This window comes from Uloborus diversus, chromosome 6 (genome assembly GCF_026930045.1).
Source record: "Uloborus diversus isolate 005 chromosome 6, Udiv.v.3.1, whole genome shotgun sequence".
NCBI lineage: Eukaryota > Metazoa > Arthropoda > Arachnida > Araneae > Uloboridae > Uloborus > Uloborus diversus.
In genome coordinates, this window is record NC_072736.1 from 93,319,876 (window position 1) to 93,336,660 (window position 16,785).

At 32.2% G+C, this 16,785-nt stretch overlaps 1 protein-coding gene across 1 annotated transcript in view; it reads left to right on the top strand.

Moving 5' to 3' along the window:
- The window catches only part of LOC129224869 (potassium voltage-gated channel subfamily H member 7-like), a 93,034-nt gene that overhangs the window by 26,000 nt on the left and 50,249 nt on the right, over positions 1-16,785 (top strand). Inside the window, exon 3 of the mRNA XM_054859415.1 lies at positions 13,571-13,964. Coding sequence (XP_054715390.1) covers positions 13,571-13,964 — 394 coding nt within the window. The remainder of the gene's footprint in view (positions 1-13,570; positions 13,965-16,785) is intronic.

The window sequence follows — 16,785 nt, forward strand, 5'->3', positions numbered from 1 at the left end:
GTAAATTAAATTGGAAAACATCTTTGAATTTTTCCAAAGATTTAAAATTCTAAATAGTTATTTATTTTTGTAAACGCTTAAATTGAATGTTAACTTCCCATTGAGTTATTTATCTATCAAAAAGTAATAAATTCTGACTATGTTGATGCTTAAATGTTTTTTGAAAAAAAAACTCTCTTTTTTTAAATAGCTACATATTTAAAGAAAAACGCTGATATATATTCGATTGCACTAAAGAAAATAGCATTCATATAAATAAATTAAAATACGAATCTATTTTTTTTCTTGTAAGTTTTTGAAAGAGAACGCTGTTGAAATAAGCTAATAACGACTTTATAAATAAGAGTCCTTTAATAGATAAGAATATCACTATGCATAAGCTCTAATGAAAATTTTCCGTGGAGAGAAAATAATAATTACTAAAACTTTCTAGACTTAATGGATTAATTATATTAAAGCTAATTTAGAAGCATAGAAAGAGGACTCTTTTTCGTAGACTCTTGAAATTAATTTCTCCGAAACTCTTCTCTAAAAATATATGTTTCTTGTATCGAAAGCACTTCAATTACTAACTGTGAAAGAGAAAGGTACGAGGGCGTAACAAAATTTCCCTATTAAGCTAAAAACATTACACCAGTAAACAAGAAAAAAGATGTTTACTTCGTTGAGAGAGTTTTTCTTAATACTGAAATGAATTAGCGCAATATTCAATTTTGTATGGGCGTTAACTATTTTGTTATAAATATTTTTTAAACTCTAGGATAAATTTCGTATTTGAGGATATCACGAAATTTAAACGATAAAGCTTTGGAGAAAAACAAACATTTAATCGTTCAACAGGAATGCAGTTGCTCAAACTCCAGTTATCATATTTTTCGAATAAGGCAAAGAACTCGTTCATGTAGTTTTCGATACATAGTTTTCTTGTAGATTTACTGTTGTTTGAGCTATAGATAACAATAATCTAATATGCGAGAAATTATGTGACGGTTCATCAAACTTAAGTCTCTCAAAAGTATATAATATTTTTTGTAAAAGTTTAGAGCTAGAAGACTTTAACTGAAAGAACACTCTAAACTTCAATAAATCCATTTCATTTAGTATTTTGCAATTAGGTCGTAAAACTACTGTCCGATATTTTAACGCGAAACCTCACTTGAACTTGCGCATGCGTCCGGTCTCTTCTGATTTTATCAAAACAGGGGTGATAGCAAGAAGGAAGTAACGAGCAAGCAAAAAAATGAATGCACCGGGAAGTGCGCTTCCATAAACCATCACCCCTTTTTCAATTGGAACCGTTCGCAGCTACTAGTCGCGGAGTTCGAGAACAGACAGTATAACTCGGGGATGGTGCCAGTAGGCAGTAAGCTTGTAAACAAAACGCCACTCTTTTAAGAAGCTGAAACAAAGTTAAGTCATTATAGATCCAGGGATCTAACTTCAACAAGCTGTAAAATTTTTGAAACTCAGCTAATACTAATGATAATCAACTAGATGGGGAATGATGTTTTATTGTGCCGTTGGCAATGTTGTTTCAGGTAGGAGAACTAAATTATTGCATTTCTATAAGAGAGTTACCATAAAGACTTATTAGCAACTGGTGGTTTGTTGTTCCGTTGCAAATATAGTTTTATGTTGGAGAAATCCTGTGTAACTAATTTATTGCATTTCTATAAAAGAGTTACCATGAAGACTAAGTAACAGTTAACGGTTTGTTGTCTCGTTGATAATATTGTTTCAGGTAGGAGAAATCCTGTGTAACTAATTTATTGCATTTCTATAAAAGAGTTACCATGAAGACTAAGTAACAGCTAACGGTTTGTTGTCTCGTTGATAATATTGTTTTAGGTAGGAGATATCGTATGTAACAAATACATTGTATTTCTGAGAGAATGTTACCATGAAGACTAAGTAACGGCTAACGGTTTGTTGTCCTGTTGATAACATTGTTTTAGGTCGGAGAGATCCTGTGTAACTAATTTATAGCATTTTTATGAGAAAGTTACCATAAAGACTTACTAGCAACTTATATTTTGTTGTCCCGTTGCAAATATAGTTTTAGGTAGAAAAGCTCATGTGTAACAAAAGCATTGCATTTCTATGAGAAAGTTGCCATCAAGACTGACTAACAGCTAATGGTTTGTTATCTCGTTGATAATATTGTTTTAGATAGGAGATATCCTTGTATGAAAATATTGCAGTGGCTTTAGAGAGCAACAATTGAGCGTAAATGTTGTGTTTACATTCACTTACAAAAAGCTTTGCATTAAATAGTCTACGTTGCTCTGCGGACGCAAACTATGAGAAAACTTTAATTTAAGTTTAAAATTTCTTTACTGAGAGAAAATAATATTTTGTTGTTAGGAGTAATTATTCTTAGTGGAATGATGTTTTAATAAGTAGTCCACAATGTTCAATTTCAGGGTCAGTGTTGCTTTTCAATGATATTAGTGAAAGGTTTGATGGAAAATTAATATTTTTCCAGATCATGTGGAAGTTGTAGGGATTGTTAGCAGTGAAGAACAAGTGATAAAGCTTCGAAAGATGTAGATGAGTGTGTAAGTGTGTAGTTGAGTGGGGAATGTTTTTCATTGCTGGAAAACATCTAACGCTATTCATTTAAATAAACACCCCAGCCATCATTTACAATTATCCATCATTAGCGAAGAAAAACCAGTTGTTGATCAGGATGTCTTCATCAGTTAAGACATTGAGTTAAGTCAGAAGTGCTCTACAACAAGTAACAAAGACAGCAGACTGTTGGATTCTATCAAAAGGTTATCAACCTTCAAGAAGTTCTTCTACATTTAGACAGAAATTTGGTGAGATCTAATTTAGAGTACGAGCGCGAGTTAGTTCTTAAAAAAGATGTTTACTTATCCGAAAGGGTTCAAAAGGCTAGGTTAGAAATTGAACTTTCGAATTTGGATTATGATTCCAGGCTTAAAATGCTTAATATATATATTGCTTCGAGCTAATGAATAAAAGATGACCATGAACCAGTTATTTAAGCTTATTAAAATGGAGGATGATGATGGGCCAACTTTCCGCAAAGATGAAACACCAAGGGACCTTCTTTTGAGCTTTACAAATCCGAAGCTAAACTTGAAGTTAGGAAGAAGTACTACTTTAACGGGGTTGTTGGTATTTGGAGTAGTTTACAGAAAGCAACTGTAACTATCATTGTCAGGAATATAGTCTTAAAAGAACTGTTTGTCTTCATTGAGGATTACTAAAGTGGCTGGGACCAGCTTACCTATACCAGAGCCTGTTTCTGGTCACTTTTGTATTTGTATAAGTAACGAAAGATGTCATAATGTAGAAATGGTTATGAAACCAAATTAATAATACGCAAACCTTTCATCAATTAAAGTCCTCTAATATAAAAAAAATGGAACAACTGCTTAGAGCCCTCAACAAAATTTTAAGTTTTTCGAAGTGCCCAGTTAAGTTTTTCACGCAAGTTTTTTTTATCTAAACTGCTCAGTGTGAAACAAGTTGTAAATATAAACAAGCAGATTAAAAGTAAAACTGTTAAATATTGTCATCAATAATTTCCTAGCGGTTTTTTTTTTTTATTATTATTCTTTTTTTTTTTAAAGCAGAAAACACGAAGAAAAATCACCACTTATTTATTACTAACGGCATAGATTTTGCTTCAGTTATGAACTGATGCGAAATATTAAATTATTTTTCACCCAATTTTTTTAACTTTATAAATCGTTTTTCTTGACTTTATAATTTATAACTCAATAATTATTAATTCTTGTTTGAAAGACTTCCTTTAATTATGTGAAAGGAAAAAACAAATCATCATGCTTTTATTTTTTATAAGACTTACTGCGCATATATTCACGAGTATTTCTATTCAAGATGATTTATTTACGTATAATCGTTATGGAAGTAACTTTTGAAACTATAAAAAATACATATATGAAGCAATTTTAACAGTTACACTTATTTACTTTTACAGAATCAGTCTTTCAACTTCAGTGTTCAAGTTTGTACACACTTTGTGCTAGCTTTTCGTCAGCATGAACATATTTCTTTTCAATTAAATTAATGAAATATATTTCTCATGAGTAAATTCAAAATCCACTTCAGGTTTTCATGTTTCGTATATGTTTTCATTTCATTTAAGTTAATCCATATTCCATAATATTTTATTGATTTTTTTCCAAAAAAATGTAGTTAACATGATTTTTCATTTAAAAATGATAAAATTAAAACGTATGCAAATTACATTTATTTCATATTCATAAGTATTACCGATTTAAAACGTTGCATTCATTTTGTGGAGGACATATTACCATGAAAAGCTAAAAATGAACACATTTAATTCTACATTTTATATTTGAAATGCAAATGAGCTTAAAATGGGTTAAAAATCTGTATTTGATTTCACATGCTACACAATTAGCGTCATAAAAGCATAACCTCATCCATATTCTACAACTTTTTTACCGGTCGATTTTAATTCCATCAAAATACTGTTAGCGTTATTTCCCAAAAAATCCGCTTAAATGATCTAGATTAAAGCAAACTAAAAATCAATAATGGATTTCAAAACTATATGAATTTGAAAAAGGAAATATTACAACGTTTAAAGTGGAAATTTTGCAGAGAACTACATACACGTGTTTCCGCGCTACAAAGAACCCCTGTTTTAATGCAAAAAAGGTTAGCTTGTAGGTAAAAATAAATCCAACAAAAGTTTTTTAAGCTTTTGTCGGATGTCTTTTCATCCATAAACACACGTATTTTGCATTGAAAAAGTGATTACTTGTAAACACGAAATACGTGTATGTGCACTGCACAATATGTGCGTTTTAACATTATAACATTTTCTTTTACTTTTCGGACCAAAAGTACTTTACTTCTTATATACGTGTGTAGTTCAAAGTATTTGATTACATTTTTATGCATGAATACTTAATTGATTATTATAATTTGTAAATGTTGTTAATATTATTACTTCATTAAAAGTTCTTGACAAACCTTGTCTTGTATAAAACACAGTACTGATATTCAGAAAAATGAAAGACATCGTAGCATTTCAGAAGTATGAAACTAATTTTGTACCTAATGTATAGGTACAAGATTCGCCTAAAGTTATACTCTCCGTATCAGTTCTCTCCTTGTGTCCATAATAATGTTTCCAAGATAATTCTTGACAAAAAAAATGAGAAATTAGGGAAAACTCATCAAAATGTCTTACATTTGGTCTAAAAAAGAGTGATGCTTTTAAAATATTTCTTAAAGCTTTTTTTTTTTTTTGGAAAATATTTTGAGTATCGTACATAATAAAAAAAAGAATATGATTTTGATGCTTATTTAAAAAAAAATTCTTATTTAAAAACATAAAGAAGTTTCAATAGTATCATGCATTTTTCGTTGAAGATCATAAATATATCGAACACTGGTGAAAAAAAAAGAAAAAAAGATTTTCATCATGCCTTGAAGGATAATTTTTATTATCTTAACACTTTTCATTTTTAAAACATTTCATGCCATTTATACAATTGCGTTTTGTGCATGCCTAATAATAAAACGTATCTTGATCCTTCACAAAATCTTGAAGCTCTCCAACCTTTTGTTTCGTTCCCTTTAAATTGTGTTTTTTCCACTTTTAGCTTTTTCTCCCTCTTTTTGTTGCATTATCTTTTTCTCTTATTTTCTGCTCAGCTGAAACTTCCTTTTTCTATGAGATTTCAGATTTTTCATTGAAATTAGTACAATAACCTTCACGGCTCAGTTTTCTTTGACATAAACTTTTGAGCAAGAAGAGAAACTAGAATTTCTACTCTTTTTTTTTCAACACTAGACACAAAACTTTCACTTTCTCTTCATGTGTAATTTTCTTTTAGTCCTTAATCACGCGCCACAAAATTTCAAGTATTTCAGAGCATTGCATTTTTAACTATGTTTCTTTAACAGGTGTTATTTTTCATCCTGATAGGTTTGATTTATTTTATTCTATTTACGTTGCTGGGAAAAGTGCTTTTATAGCAACCTACATTTCTAATAATAAAGCGTGTTATCAGCAATAAATAATAATATAAGCAAGAGCCTCTCCCCCTCTCAAAAAAGTAAAAATTGCCCCATGAAACAGAAATCTTAAAATTTTCACTGGCGCAATCTACGCCATGACCCCCCCCCCCCCCCCCCGTCTTAGGTGGACACCCCTGTGTAATATAATAATCAACATTCATTACTATTTATGTTGTCATTTTACGAAGAGGGCTAAGAGAGGGGTGCAATGAAAATTATGATTGAAGACTAGATCGCAAGTACGAAAAAGTTGAGAACCACTCCCAAACTTTTTTGTGGATCAGAACCAAAAGTGTGTACACATTTTAACTACAGCACGCCAAACCATGAATTACCCATGCTATAACCCAAAAGATATCCAAAATCATAAAAAGCACCATTTACTTTTAAAATAGAAAAAATATAATATAGCTGTAAAAATTCAAACAAAAATCTCAAACTGATAAAAGCAATTCCCCGCAAACTCACACATACATATCCATGCAAACACATTTTTAAAAAATCTTAAATGTCATTCTGCGTAACATAACTGCTGTTATTCAAACTACACGTTTCTTTTACATCCTTTCAATAGTTAGAAAAAAAACTTTTTGCCTTAAAAAAAAGCATATAAGATTTCATTCAGTTGCAAGAGAAAAATGACAGGTCGATAGTTTTTAACTTCGACTTTTTCTTGTTTTAATCACGTAAAATAAAAAATATTTTGAAATCAATACTAAAAATTCTACGAAACTCATTTATTCTGGTTGTCCATTGGTTATTTTGTTTCGGATGACATAGAAGTTTGAGATGCCTTCCTTTCTAAAACGAAAAATTTCGCATATTTGGGAATTCGAAACAGCAAACGACAAACAAAATGATATGTATAAAAATCATGTTAATTACTATTTCTTTGAAATTATACTGCGCAAAATGCTTTTCTGGCGCTGTATGGCACATTAAGAACTAAATTTATTTTTGTGAAATCAAACGTAAAATACTTATCCCGAATTTTCAATGCTTAATTAATCAACTACATTTATGTTATTCTTCGCATGTTTGAAATGTTTTGGCTGACAAACAAATCTAAAAGTATGTGTTTATAAAATTGCAAAAAAGGTATAGTTAGAAGGTACGTGTTTTATGCATTGCATTTTAAGTTTACTTAGTTTTTTTCAGATAATGTAGTATAAATAAATTTCTATACATTAAATCATTTTAACAAAAAAAAATTCATGACTTTTTGTATAGGTAAAAAATAATATATACCTTTAGGAAGAGTATTTGTCGTTTTTAATTAACTAAATGTAGTGAAGAAGACTGAATCTGAGTAAGAGTAACTAGTTTACCTTAGTTATAAATTTGATCTAGTAAATATGTAGGGAGTGTTCCAGAAAAATACATATACCCTTTTTGAATGACTGTAATGTTGAAAACTATTATGATACAGTAAAGTTTCAAATATAGTGAACCAATGCAGCCATCAGCCTTTTCACGAAAGTGTTAAAATTCTGGACCACTGTGGTTCCGGTATAGCTGATAACTATGACCAATTGAATCCAAATTGTTCCTAATCATTTTGACTGATATTCGGGAATATTCTCTCTCAGTGGCTCCTCTGAATTTCTTGACTGTAGCTGGTTTTGAGCTGTAAACATTGTGCTTGACAAGCCCTCACAGAGAAGAATGCATCGGGGAGAAGCCTGTGGGGGGAGGGATCGATCGTATTCTGAAAATTTGCTTGGTTCCACCTTCACAAAGTTCAGTTCTCCAGTCATCATCGTCTTCTTTCAGATCATGGACCGATCTAGAACTTAAACTTTTCCATTGGGAACTCTTCAAAGTTCGATGGACGCTCGTTTTTGGAGCTTCTGACTCACGAGCGGCTTGCCGAACAGATTTTTAAGGTGATTGAAGGAGCATTTCGAATTCCTCCACTTCTTTTGTTAGGCTGGTGAATGTTCGTCGTCTTTCGAAATGGTTTTCATTGCCGGTCTTAAAAGTTTATTCTTCCTCAAACTTATTTAGCAAACGAGTAATTGTGGTTCTTTTTTGGTGCATTTCGTTAAAACTCCTTTCTAAACAGTTCTTCTCTTATGTTCTAAATCTTCTAGTAGCTTCTAAGAATGATTTTTCCTTTCTCAAAGTTTAATCTTACTTCACTCATTATTGCAAGCCATCACAATTGAAAAATGAAAATTAAAATTGGCCATTACAACCATTCAAAAAGTATATACATTTTTGGGACACTTTGCAAGTTACTAGAGCAGGTGACTCGACATAACTGAATAAAAATTTAGTTCTCATGAAAGGTGATTTCGTCATCGAATGACAAAAACCGTGCATCTCTCATTTATGAATTTAAAGCTGATAGAAATGAAGATAATGAAAGAAATTTGCAAGAATTATGGATTTGAGAATAGATTTCTTAGAAATGCACCTAACTCCATCCTCAAGCATAAAAACCTTGAATTTCTTTTTATTTTAAATTGATTACTGTAAGCTTCAAAGGAAAGAAGAATATGACCTTAAAATTGATGAAATTTTTTTATTGATAAAACCTTTTCTTTCTATTTTGAATTCATAAGGACAAAAGTAAAAACATCATGTGGTTAGTAAAGAATTGAAATGCGGAGAAAAAGTAGGTCGTTGAGAAGAAAACTATTTTACTTCTTTCTATTTTAATAAGAAAAACACAAATACAGTTTACAAGAAAGAATAAAGAAAACTCGAAGTCAGTGTGCGTTTAAAAACAGTTCCCTTTTCAAATCCCAAAAGCTCTTTTACCGTTAAGCTGATACTTATGCTCATCTTTATGACAGTAGTGAGTGATGGCTTAATTTGAAACTTTAAACCGGTATCAGTAACAGAATTACATAAAAGAAGTAAATGGTCAATTGTCGAAAATTGTCCTCAACTGACAAATGACAGTAATCATCCTGATAGAACTTCGAAGTCCCTTTAAGTAGCAGTTATAAACATAATATACTTTACATAAGATTTAGTAAACAATGAGGTTGACTCGAATGTTCTATCTTCAATTAATAACTGACACAGTAGTTCACTTATATTTCACTTCTTTATTGATGCCATTTAAGTTATATTGATATAATTGAACTTCTATTAGTTTCAATGGAAGGCACAGTATACATAATCTATAACAGATCTCCAAGAAGAAAGAGCAAATTGTAAAAAAATAAATCGTCTAGCAAATGCAAAGTTGTTATTATTTTGTTTTAATTAATATGTACATGAACAAAGTAACCTTCAAGCAGATTACTAAAGATAATTACTCATAAAAGCTCTATAAATATCAACAGTTTACTGCAGTAGGCATTATCTTGTCACAGAACACAATTGGTCTCTTATTTCTCGAATAATCCGCAAAAAATGTGAGTTTTTCAAAGTGTCCCAGTACTTTTAGTGATATAGAGTAGTCCTTTATAGCAAAATTCTAAATTCTACTCTAGCTGTCAAGATAAATATCTCGTTCACGACTTTTTTGACTCCTTTAAAAATCTTCAGAAAAGGTGAAAAATTCTTTTAAGATGTTCTACATTCAGGACAAAGTTTAGCTTTTTGATAAAAGTTTTTGAATGTTTTTATGTATTATTGCATATTCCTTTCAAGTTTTTTAACTAACGTTTTCACACATTAGAGGGAATTTATTTTTAAAAAATATCTGACAAGATGCTTCCTTAATTTCTGGCAAAAGAAAGACTTCAAACATTTATGATGCAAAACTTTCTTAGTCTGTTCGTAAACACATGAAAATTTCCTCGAAAAATATCTGGTAATAAAAATAACCGAGTGAAACAAAATACTAATATTTTACTACATATTACTGATCGTAATGCAATCTATATTGTTTGTTATTTTTTTAAAGAAATAAGCACGCATGAAATCTGTTACCGGATGTAACCATGTTTTTAATATTCTATAAAAATGTTTATAACCCAAATGTAATACAACTGAAAAATCTTTTACAAAACGAATTATACATTCTAAGCTTCTGCAAAAAGAAATCCCTTTTTACTATGCAAAGCTACTAAAATGAAATGATAATGGGAAAATTTATTTTTTTATTGAAAAAGGCGAAAAATTAGTTTTTGCTGTTATCATAGAAAAATTACATAGTTTAGGGTGATACGCAACGAAGAAATATTTTTTAAAAAAAATCTGCATTACATAACTCTTTTTACAGCAAATTTTTAGCTGAGACCTTTAAAAATGCGATGTTGCCTGGCTTCTTATTTTTTAAAATCTAACATTTAAATGCAAGTATTTGTCAGCATGTGTTTTGCCCTGCTTTGAACTTTTCTCTCTCTTTTTTTTTTTTTTTTTTGCTCAAAATATACATAATTAGAAACTCATGTTCCTCAAAGCGCTATTGAAACAAGAATAAAAAAAACTAAAATTTGTTTAAAATTAAGCAAAAAGAAATACTGCGCAAGTTATAGTTGCTGATGAAAAATATAAGCCTTATTCGTCGTTGCCAAAAGCAAATTTAACCAAACTTAGAACGAAAAATATGTTTCCTTTAACTTTATGCGGGGGGGGGGGGTATAGGTTGTAATGCTGCCTAACAGCTAATCTTACGGTAAATATTTCAGCAAATAAACTTACTGAAACATTACTTTACTTTAGCAAATCTTAATTTAAATATTTCAGTAAACATTTTAGTTAAATAAACAACTCGATACAATTTTCTGAAAAGTAAACGATTTCACAGACTATGTCACAAAACAGGTTTGTGAGTTTAAAATAAAAAAGACGACTAAACCGAAAAATAAAAACGTAGGAAGACTTTTGCAGCTGTAGAACCAATAAATCTATTCTAATTTTTATAAGCACATCTATAACTTAGAAATCCAAATCCAAATAAGCCCTTTTCAGGTTCACCACTTTTGCAGTTGTTGAAAGTTTGGAGCTAAATGCTGGAGAGTATATATTATTAACTGACACAAAACTTGTTAGATAGTTCGACATCAGACCCTTTTTTTCCGTTTAACTTCAACTAGTCGTTAGAATGTTTGAAAAACTTGATTGATTTGGTGGAAAAAAAGTAACAATATTTTCTTATTGTTACTTTTTGTAGTATTTTCTACAAAAAGTAACAATAAGAAAGTATTGTTACTTTTTTTCCACCAAATCAATCAAGTTTTCTCTTATTGTTACATTTTGTAGTATTAATTGAGTTTATGTAGACATTTTTGAACTAGCTTCAAAAAGAATTCAGTAATAATTGCTATTGGGAGGAAACCTCTTAATAAGAAACTCGACCCGGCTTTAAAAAACAAAATTTTGACCCATATGATAAGCTTTAAACGAAAGTTTTCAAAAGTGATTCAAAGTTTTTCATTGTATACTCAAAGTTTAAAAAAAATCATCAGTCTTATTTCTAGCTATTAACAATTCATATAACCTCAGACTCGTTATCTGGTGACGATTCAGCTGAATTTCACGCCTTCAATTGAGCAATAGATTAAATGTCTGTTTAAATCATAGTTAGCTATAATGGGTTTATTTTTTTATTGCAATCCATGTAATTATTTCATTGCCTGTCAAAGCATTTCCTTTTATATTATTTTTTTTCCTTTATATTTATTTAGTTATTTGTGTGAGACAGAATTAAAACAAAGTTGAACTCTCCTTCTTTGAAAGAAATTGAGCACAATAACGTGGAATAAAGAATAGCAAGAATAATTGCTATTGCTAATGCTAAATATTGTAAATGCTTTATTTTAAGTATAAAATCCATAACATTTTATTAATAGTTAGCAAATAAGCTTTGCGCTACATATATTTAAAATGTATTGCATGATGAGGGTCAAACTTATCGAAAAACATCTTTCACAATGGTGAAATACCTATGGAGCTCCATATAAAACTAGTTTTAATGCATCGACTCACTGAAAAATTAGCTCTGTTGCCAATGATTACTCAATTCCTGAATTAACACGTGATTTTCTCCTCCAGACATTGATAAACTTTCTAGCAGACACTGACGTCAAATGCAAAACATCACTAGAGTAGTTGCTAAGAATCGGATCTATTTCACGTCATCTTTACAATTTATTTACCTGTAATCGCGTTTGTGTATAAGGACATCACATCATCACAAATTTCCCGACCTCAAAATTCTAAGCTCTGTGGCTCTTTTACCATTTCTTGACTATTAAATTTCAAAGACATTTAGCTATGGACAATGGTTTAATGTTTAGCTAAATTTAGTAAAGTTTTTCAAGTTCTATTCGTATGTAATTTAACACGAGTCTGATCTTTTTGAACACCACAAAGATGCAATTTCTATCTTCAGAAGATATTTTTGCATTGTTTCTCAAAGTTAAAAATTTTTCACAATAGTGAAATATCAATGAAAACAAAGGATAAAACAAAATTTGATGCATCAACTCACTCAGAAATCAGTCCTCTGGCCAATGATTACTCAAGTCCTAATTAAAGACGTATTTTTCTCCACCAGTCACTGATGAACATTTTTACAGACGCTGACGTCAAATTTAACTTTTCATTTGAGTAGTCACTAAGACTCGGCCCTATTTCTCATCATCTTTACAGTATATATACCTGTAATCGCGTGTTTAAAGAATGTGATATATGTTTAAGATCTAAACAATATCAACTGCTCAAAACGCCAACAATGATGTCAAAGTATGCTTTGAACCTTGGCGATATCCAGACAAAGGAACCAAAAGTTAGTGTTTGACGTTTTTCGCTGTTGAGCAAATGGAACTGATATAAAAACTACAGTGCGTGCTCCTTTGTTCGCGAGGCTGAAACTGGCTCTAACTTAAGGAGAAAGCATAGTGTGGTTTTGATATGTTGATCTGTGGCCTTGACAATGTTTACTTGTTCTTGAGATAGTAGTGAAGCTGTGCTGAGTCGGGTTACTGTCTTTGCAGTTTTGCAAGTTTTCCTAATCAAATCGATGCCAATAATGCGTCTCTTTTTCAATGAACTCCCTAAAAAGAGGCAAAAATTGTCAAGGTCGTAACTCAACCCATCAGAACTACACTATAGCGCTCAAGGAAGAGGGCGTACAATGTTTGGCATCTTTCTCGCGAGGTCATGGTGAAGTTGTATTGCTATATTAACTAAGTTTAGACGCTTCGCTGAAAGTTAGCTCTTTCTGCTCGTCGAATGGTAGCAGTCAAAACTGCTTACACTTGTCTCAAAAAACTACCTTAAAAAAGAAGACGAGAAAAAGGCCCGGTCCTTACCAGTTACTTTGATGAAATGTTTAATCTGTCGTTAGCATCTGCTAGAAAGCTCATCAGTGTCTGGTTGAAAAAGAAATACGTCTTAAATCGGGACAAAAAGAAAAACTCCAGCGCTCGCTCTAGTTCTGTTGTTACTCTATGGTTAGGCAGGCCTTTCCGTGGCTACTCTCGAAGGCCGTGACATGGCCATAGCTCCAAACCTTCAACAGCAGCATCGGTGTGTGTGTATGGATCAGGCATTCCGGTCAGAGGAATGCCTGGTGAGCTCTGTTTAACCGTGCGTTTTCTTTCTGATCCAGACGACGACTCTGATAGGCCTGCTGAAAACGGCCCGCCTGCTCCGACTCGTCCGAGTGGCCCGTAAAATCGATCGCTACTCAGAGTACGGGGCCGCGGTGCTGCTGCTGCTGGTGGCAACTTTCGCGCTGATTGCCCATTGGCTCGCGTGCATTTGGTACGCCATAGCAAACGCGGAACGCTCTATGCAGGAACCCAAAATCGGCTGGCTGGACGCGCTGGCCAACATGACGCACCAGTTCTACAACAACTCGCAAGGGGGACCGAGCATCAAGTCCAAGTATGTGACCGCCCTCTACTTTACCTTCTCCAGCCTGACGAGTGTCGGATTCGGCAACGTCTCGCCCAACACCAACATGGAGAAGATCTTCGCCATTATCGTCATGCTGGTCGGATGTGAGTACTGCTTCTGTATTCTTTCTATCTCTTTCTCCCTCTTATATCAAATCTGTACTTCAGGGTCAGACTAGCTAAGTCCAAAAAAGGAGACATTTTTAAGTTACCACTACATTGTATTCAGAATCCTATTCCGCATTCAACCGTAGCAACGAAATTCTATAAAACAACTTCATTTAAAAGCACTTACCAGAGTTATGTAAGTTCCAACCTTTATATGCACAAGGCAAACGTTTTTAGGGTCTCCTGCAAAGTAGTAATAATGTGACTTACGTTAGTCTGCCTTTGAGGTGCAGAAACGTACAGAGTGATACGAAAGTAGACTTACCCCTGCTTCATTTTCAACGTTATGTTAGTTACTGTTGAATGTTTTCCATATACATTTACTTTGAATTCTCAAGACATCAACAGAACACCATCCATGTGGCAACCCAGTTGAACTCTGCTAGATGTTGTCGCGGATGTTTTGCAAAGTTTCGGGAAATGGAGATGTTTTGCCGCAAAACATAGTGTATAATTCAGCTTTGTTACGACATGGAAAGTGTTGCACCGCTGTTTAGGACTCAAGACTTCAAGGGGAGCTTAGGAAACAAATATTCTACAATAACCAACTTAATGTAAAAAAAACAGTAGGCGGTACGCTCTCTTTCTGACCACTCTACACAGTTGAAACACATAGAAACAGAAGGGTACAACGATTAAATAACTAACTAATACAAGTGGTAAGAAAACTTTCATCTGTTTTATTGCAAGAGATTTTAACAGTCCAGGTGTAGACGTGATCAGTGGTAACTTTTAGAAATACAAATTTTTCGTGTCCAGCTAAACTAGCAATTACCACATGAAAGTAACTAAATAAACTGCACGTGCAACATTCCACCAATTATATGCAGGGACAAAAAGTAATGTTTTGGTTGAAACAGATTCTGGAGTTCTTTGTCAAAAGTTTTGAATTGATTGGATGATTCTCAGTGTATTTTTTTTCCTGGTCACACTATTCATATAATCTTTGACATCGTGCATTTAATTCAGTTTCTTAGGTTACTGAATTGTATTACATTGTTAAAACCCCTTCAGCAACTTCAATTTATAAAACTAGACTATAATAAATGCACAGTTTGTGTCTGACCAAAAAATGTGTATTTTGAATAACATGGATAGCTACTGTCTGCAAATGATCCAATTCTAAAACGAATAGACAGCATTACTAACTCGCAGAATAATATGCGTGTTTAATTGGAAGATTTGGATCTTTACTCATACGCTCGGTAGCAGAAACAGCGCGACGCTGTGATACCCGTTGCAAAGTTTTGAGGAGGTCTGCAGACTATTTCTGAATTGAAAAGATTTTTTTCTCGCTTTTTGCACGAATTTATCACATTTAAAGTAGAAAAAAACCGTTAAGTGATATTTAAGAAAAAAAAACTTTAAAAAAAGGGCGCTTTAATATAGGCAGGAATCCTGTGTGGTAAAAAGCGCACTCCCTCTCGCAACTACCTATGCCTCAATCTTCTATTTTATTTTAAAGCTTTTTTGCCTTCGGTTTACTCGTATTTTTTCTATTTAACATTTTATTTTCAAGCATTTCTTTTGCTCATTTATAATAATATTTCTAATGTTGGTCCACCTTGCAGACTACTTTTGAGTTTTTAATCTCCTTCGCAGATTGCTGGAAAAAAAATTCTACCGTCCTGCTCATTCGAAAAAATTCAAAACTAGATAATCAACAACCTAACGAACTAAAACAAATCTTGACTTTTTCAAATATTTATTCTTTTACACGTAAGAAATATTAATCTGAAATACAAATCCGACTAAAGCATATAAGTAACTATCCTGGATATTTTATTCTCAATGCATGCTATTACACAGTACTAAAATGTTTTCAAGCATTACGAAGCGTCTAATTTTGTAATGCAAAGCTAATCAAAGAAGATTTGACATTTACACATACGAATAAATAAATGACTTCTCTCTTCAGAAATAATCAACAAGCGGTATCATTTACCGAGTGTCTTATTCAGCAGCAATTTATAAGAATTACGAGGGGGAAACATGGTAATAAATAAAGCAAATGTCCCAGTGTATATAACATTAGATTGGACGAAACTTTTCTTTTTGTTAAGCTTATTTCTAAATATTTTATTATGTCGTAAAACAAAACCGTTTGTCATTTGGGGTAAAGCCACTCCTATTGTCGTATGCAATGAAGAGAGAGTTGAATTGTGACCGTTGTCTACTGCAGTTTAACATCGTCAATAATTACATTAGAATTAAAAATGTATTTCGATTCATCTTACAAGAAATATTAAACCTAGTTTGAACTTAAAAGCAATTAGATCTCCTGAAAGGAAAAGCGGAAAAGTTTTTAGTTAAATTAGGAGGACATATTATTTATAAAACATGCATTAAAAACTGTTTACTTGCAAACCAATTTTCTAATCAAAATTTACAAACAAAAATGGATCGTTTTAATCAATTTAAGGGAGGTTACAGCAAATTAATCACAACAATTTATAACGAATTTACCTAAAAACCACAAAGCATTAGTGGTCATAGTTGAATCATTAAAACACATTTAGATAGAAGTTAATCAAAAACAAGTTTTCCGCACATGCGGTCAAAATTATCCCAAATTTTCGATTTGTGGTTCTTGGTAGCGTAATTCTAATCACGAGTTTTAAGAGCCAAAGTGAATAATTTAGCAGAAAGTTACCGCCCGTAAGCCAGGGCTAAGGCCAGAACCACATGCAATATACCAGACATTTACGTGCGGTACTTACTGCTAATTACCCAAGCTTTGCCTTCAATTCACAAATCG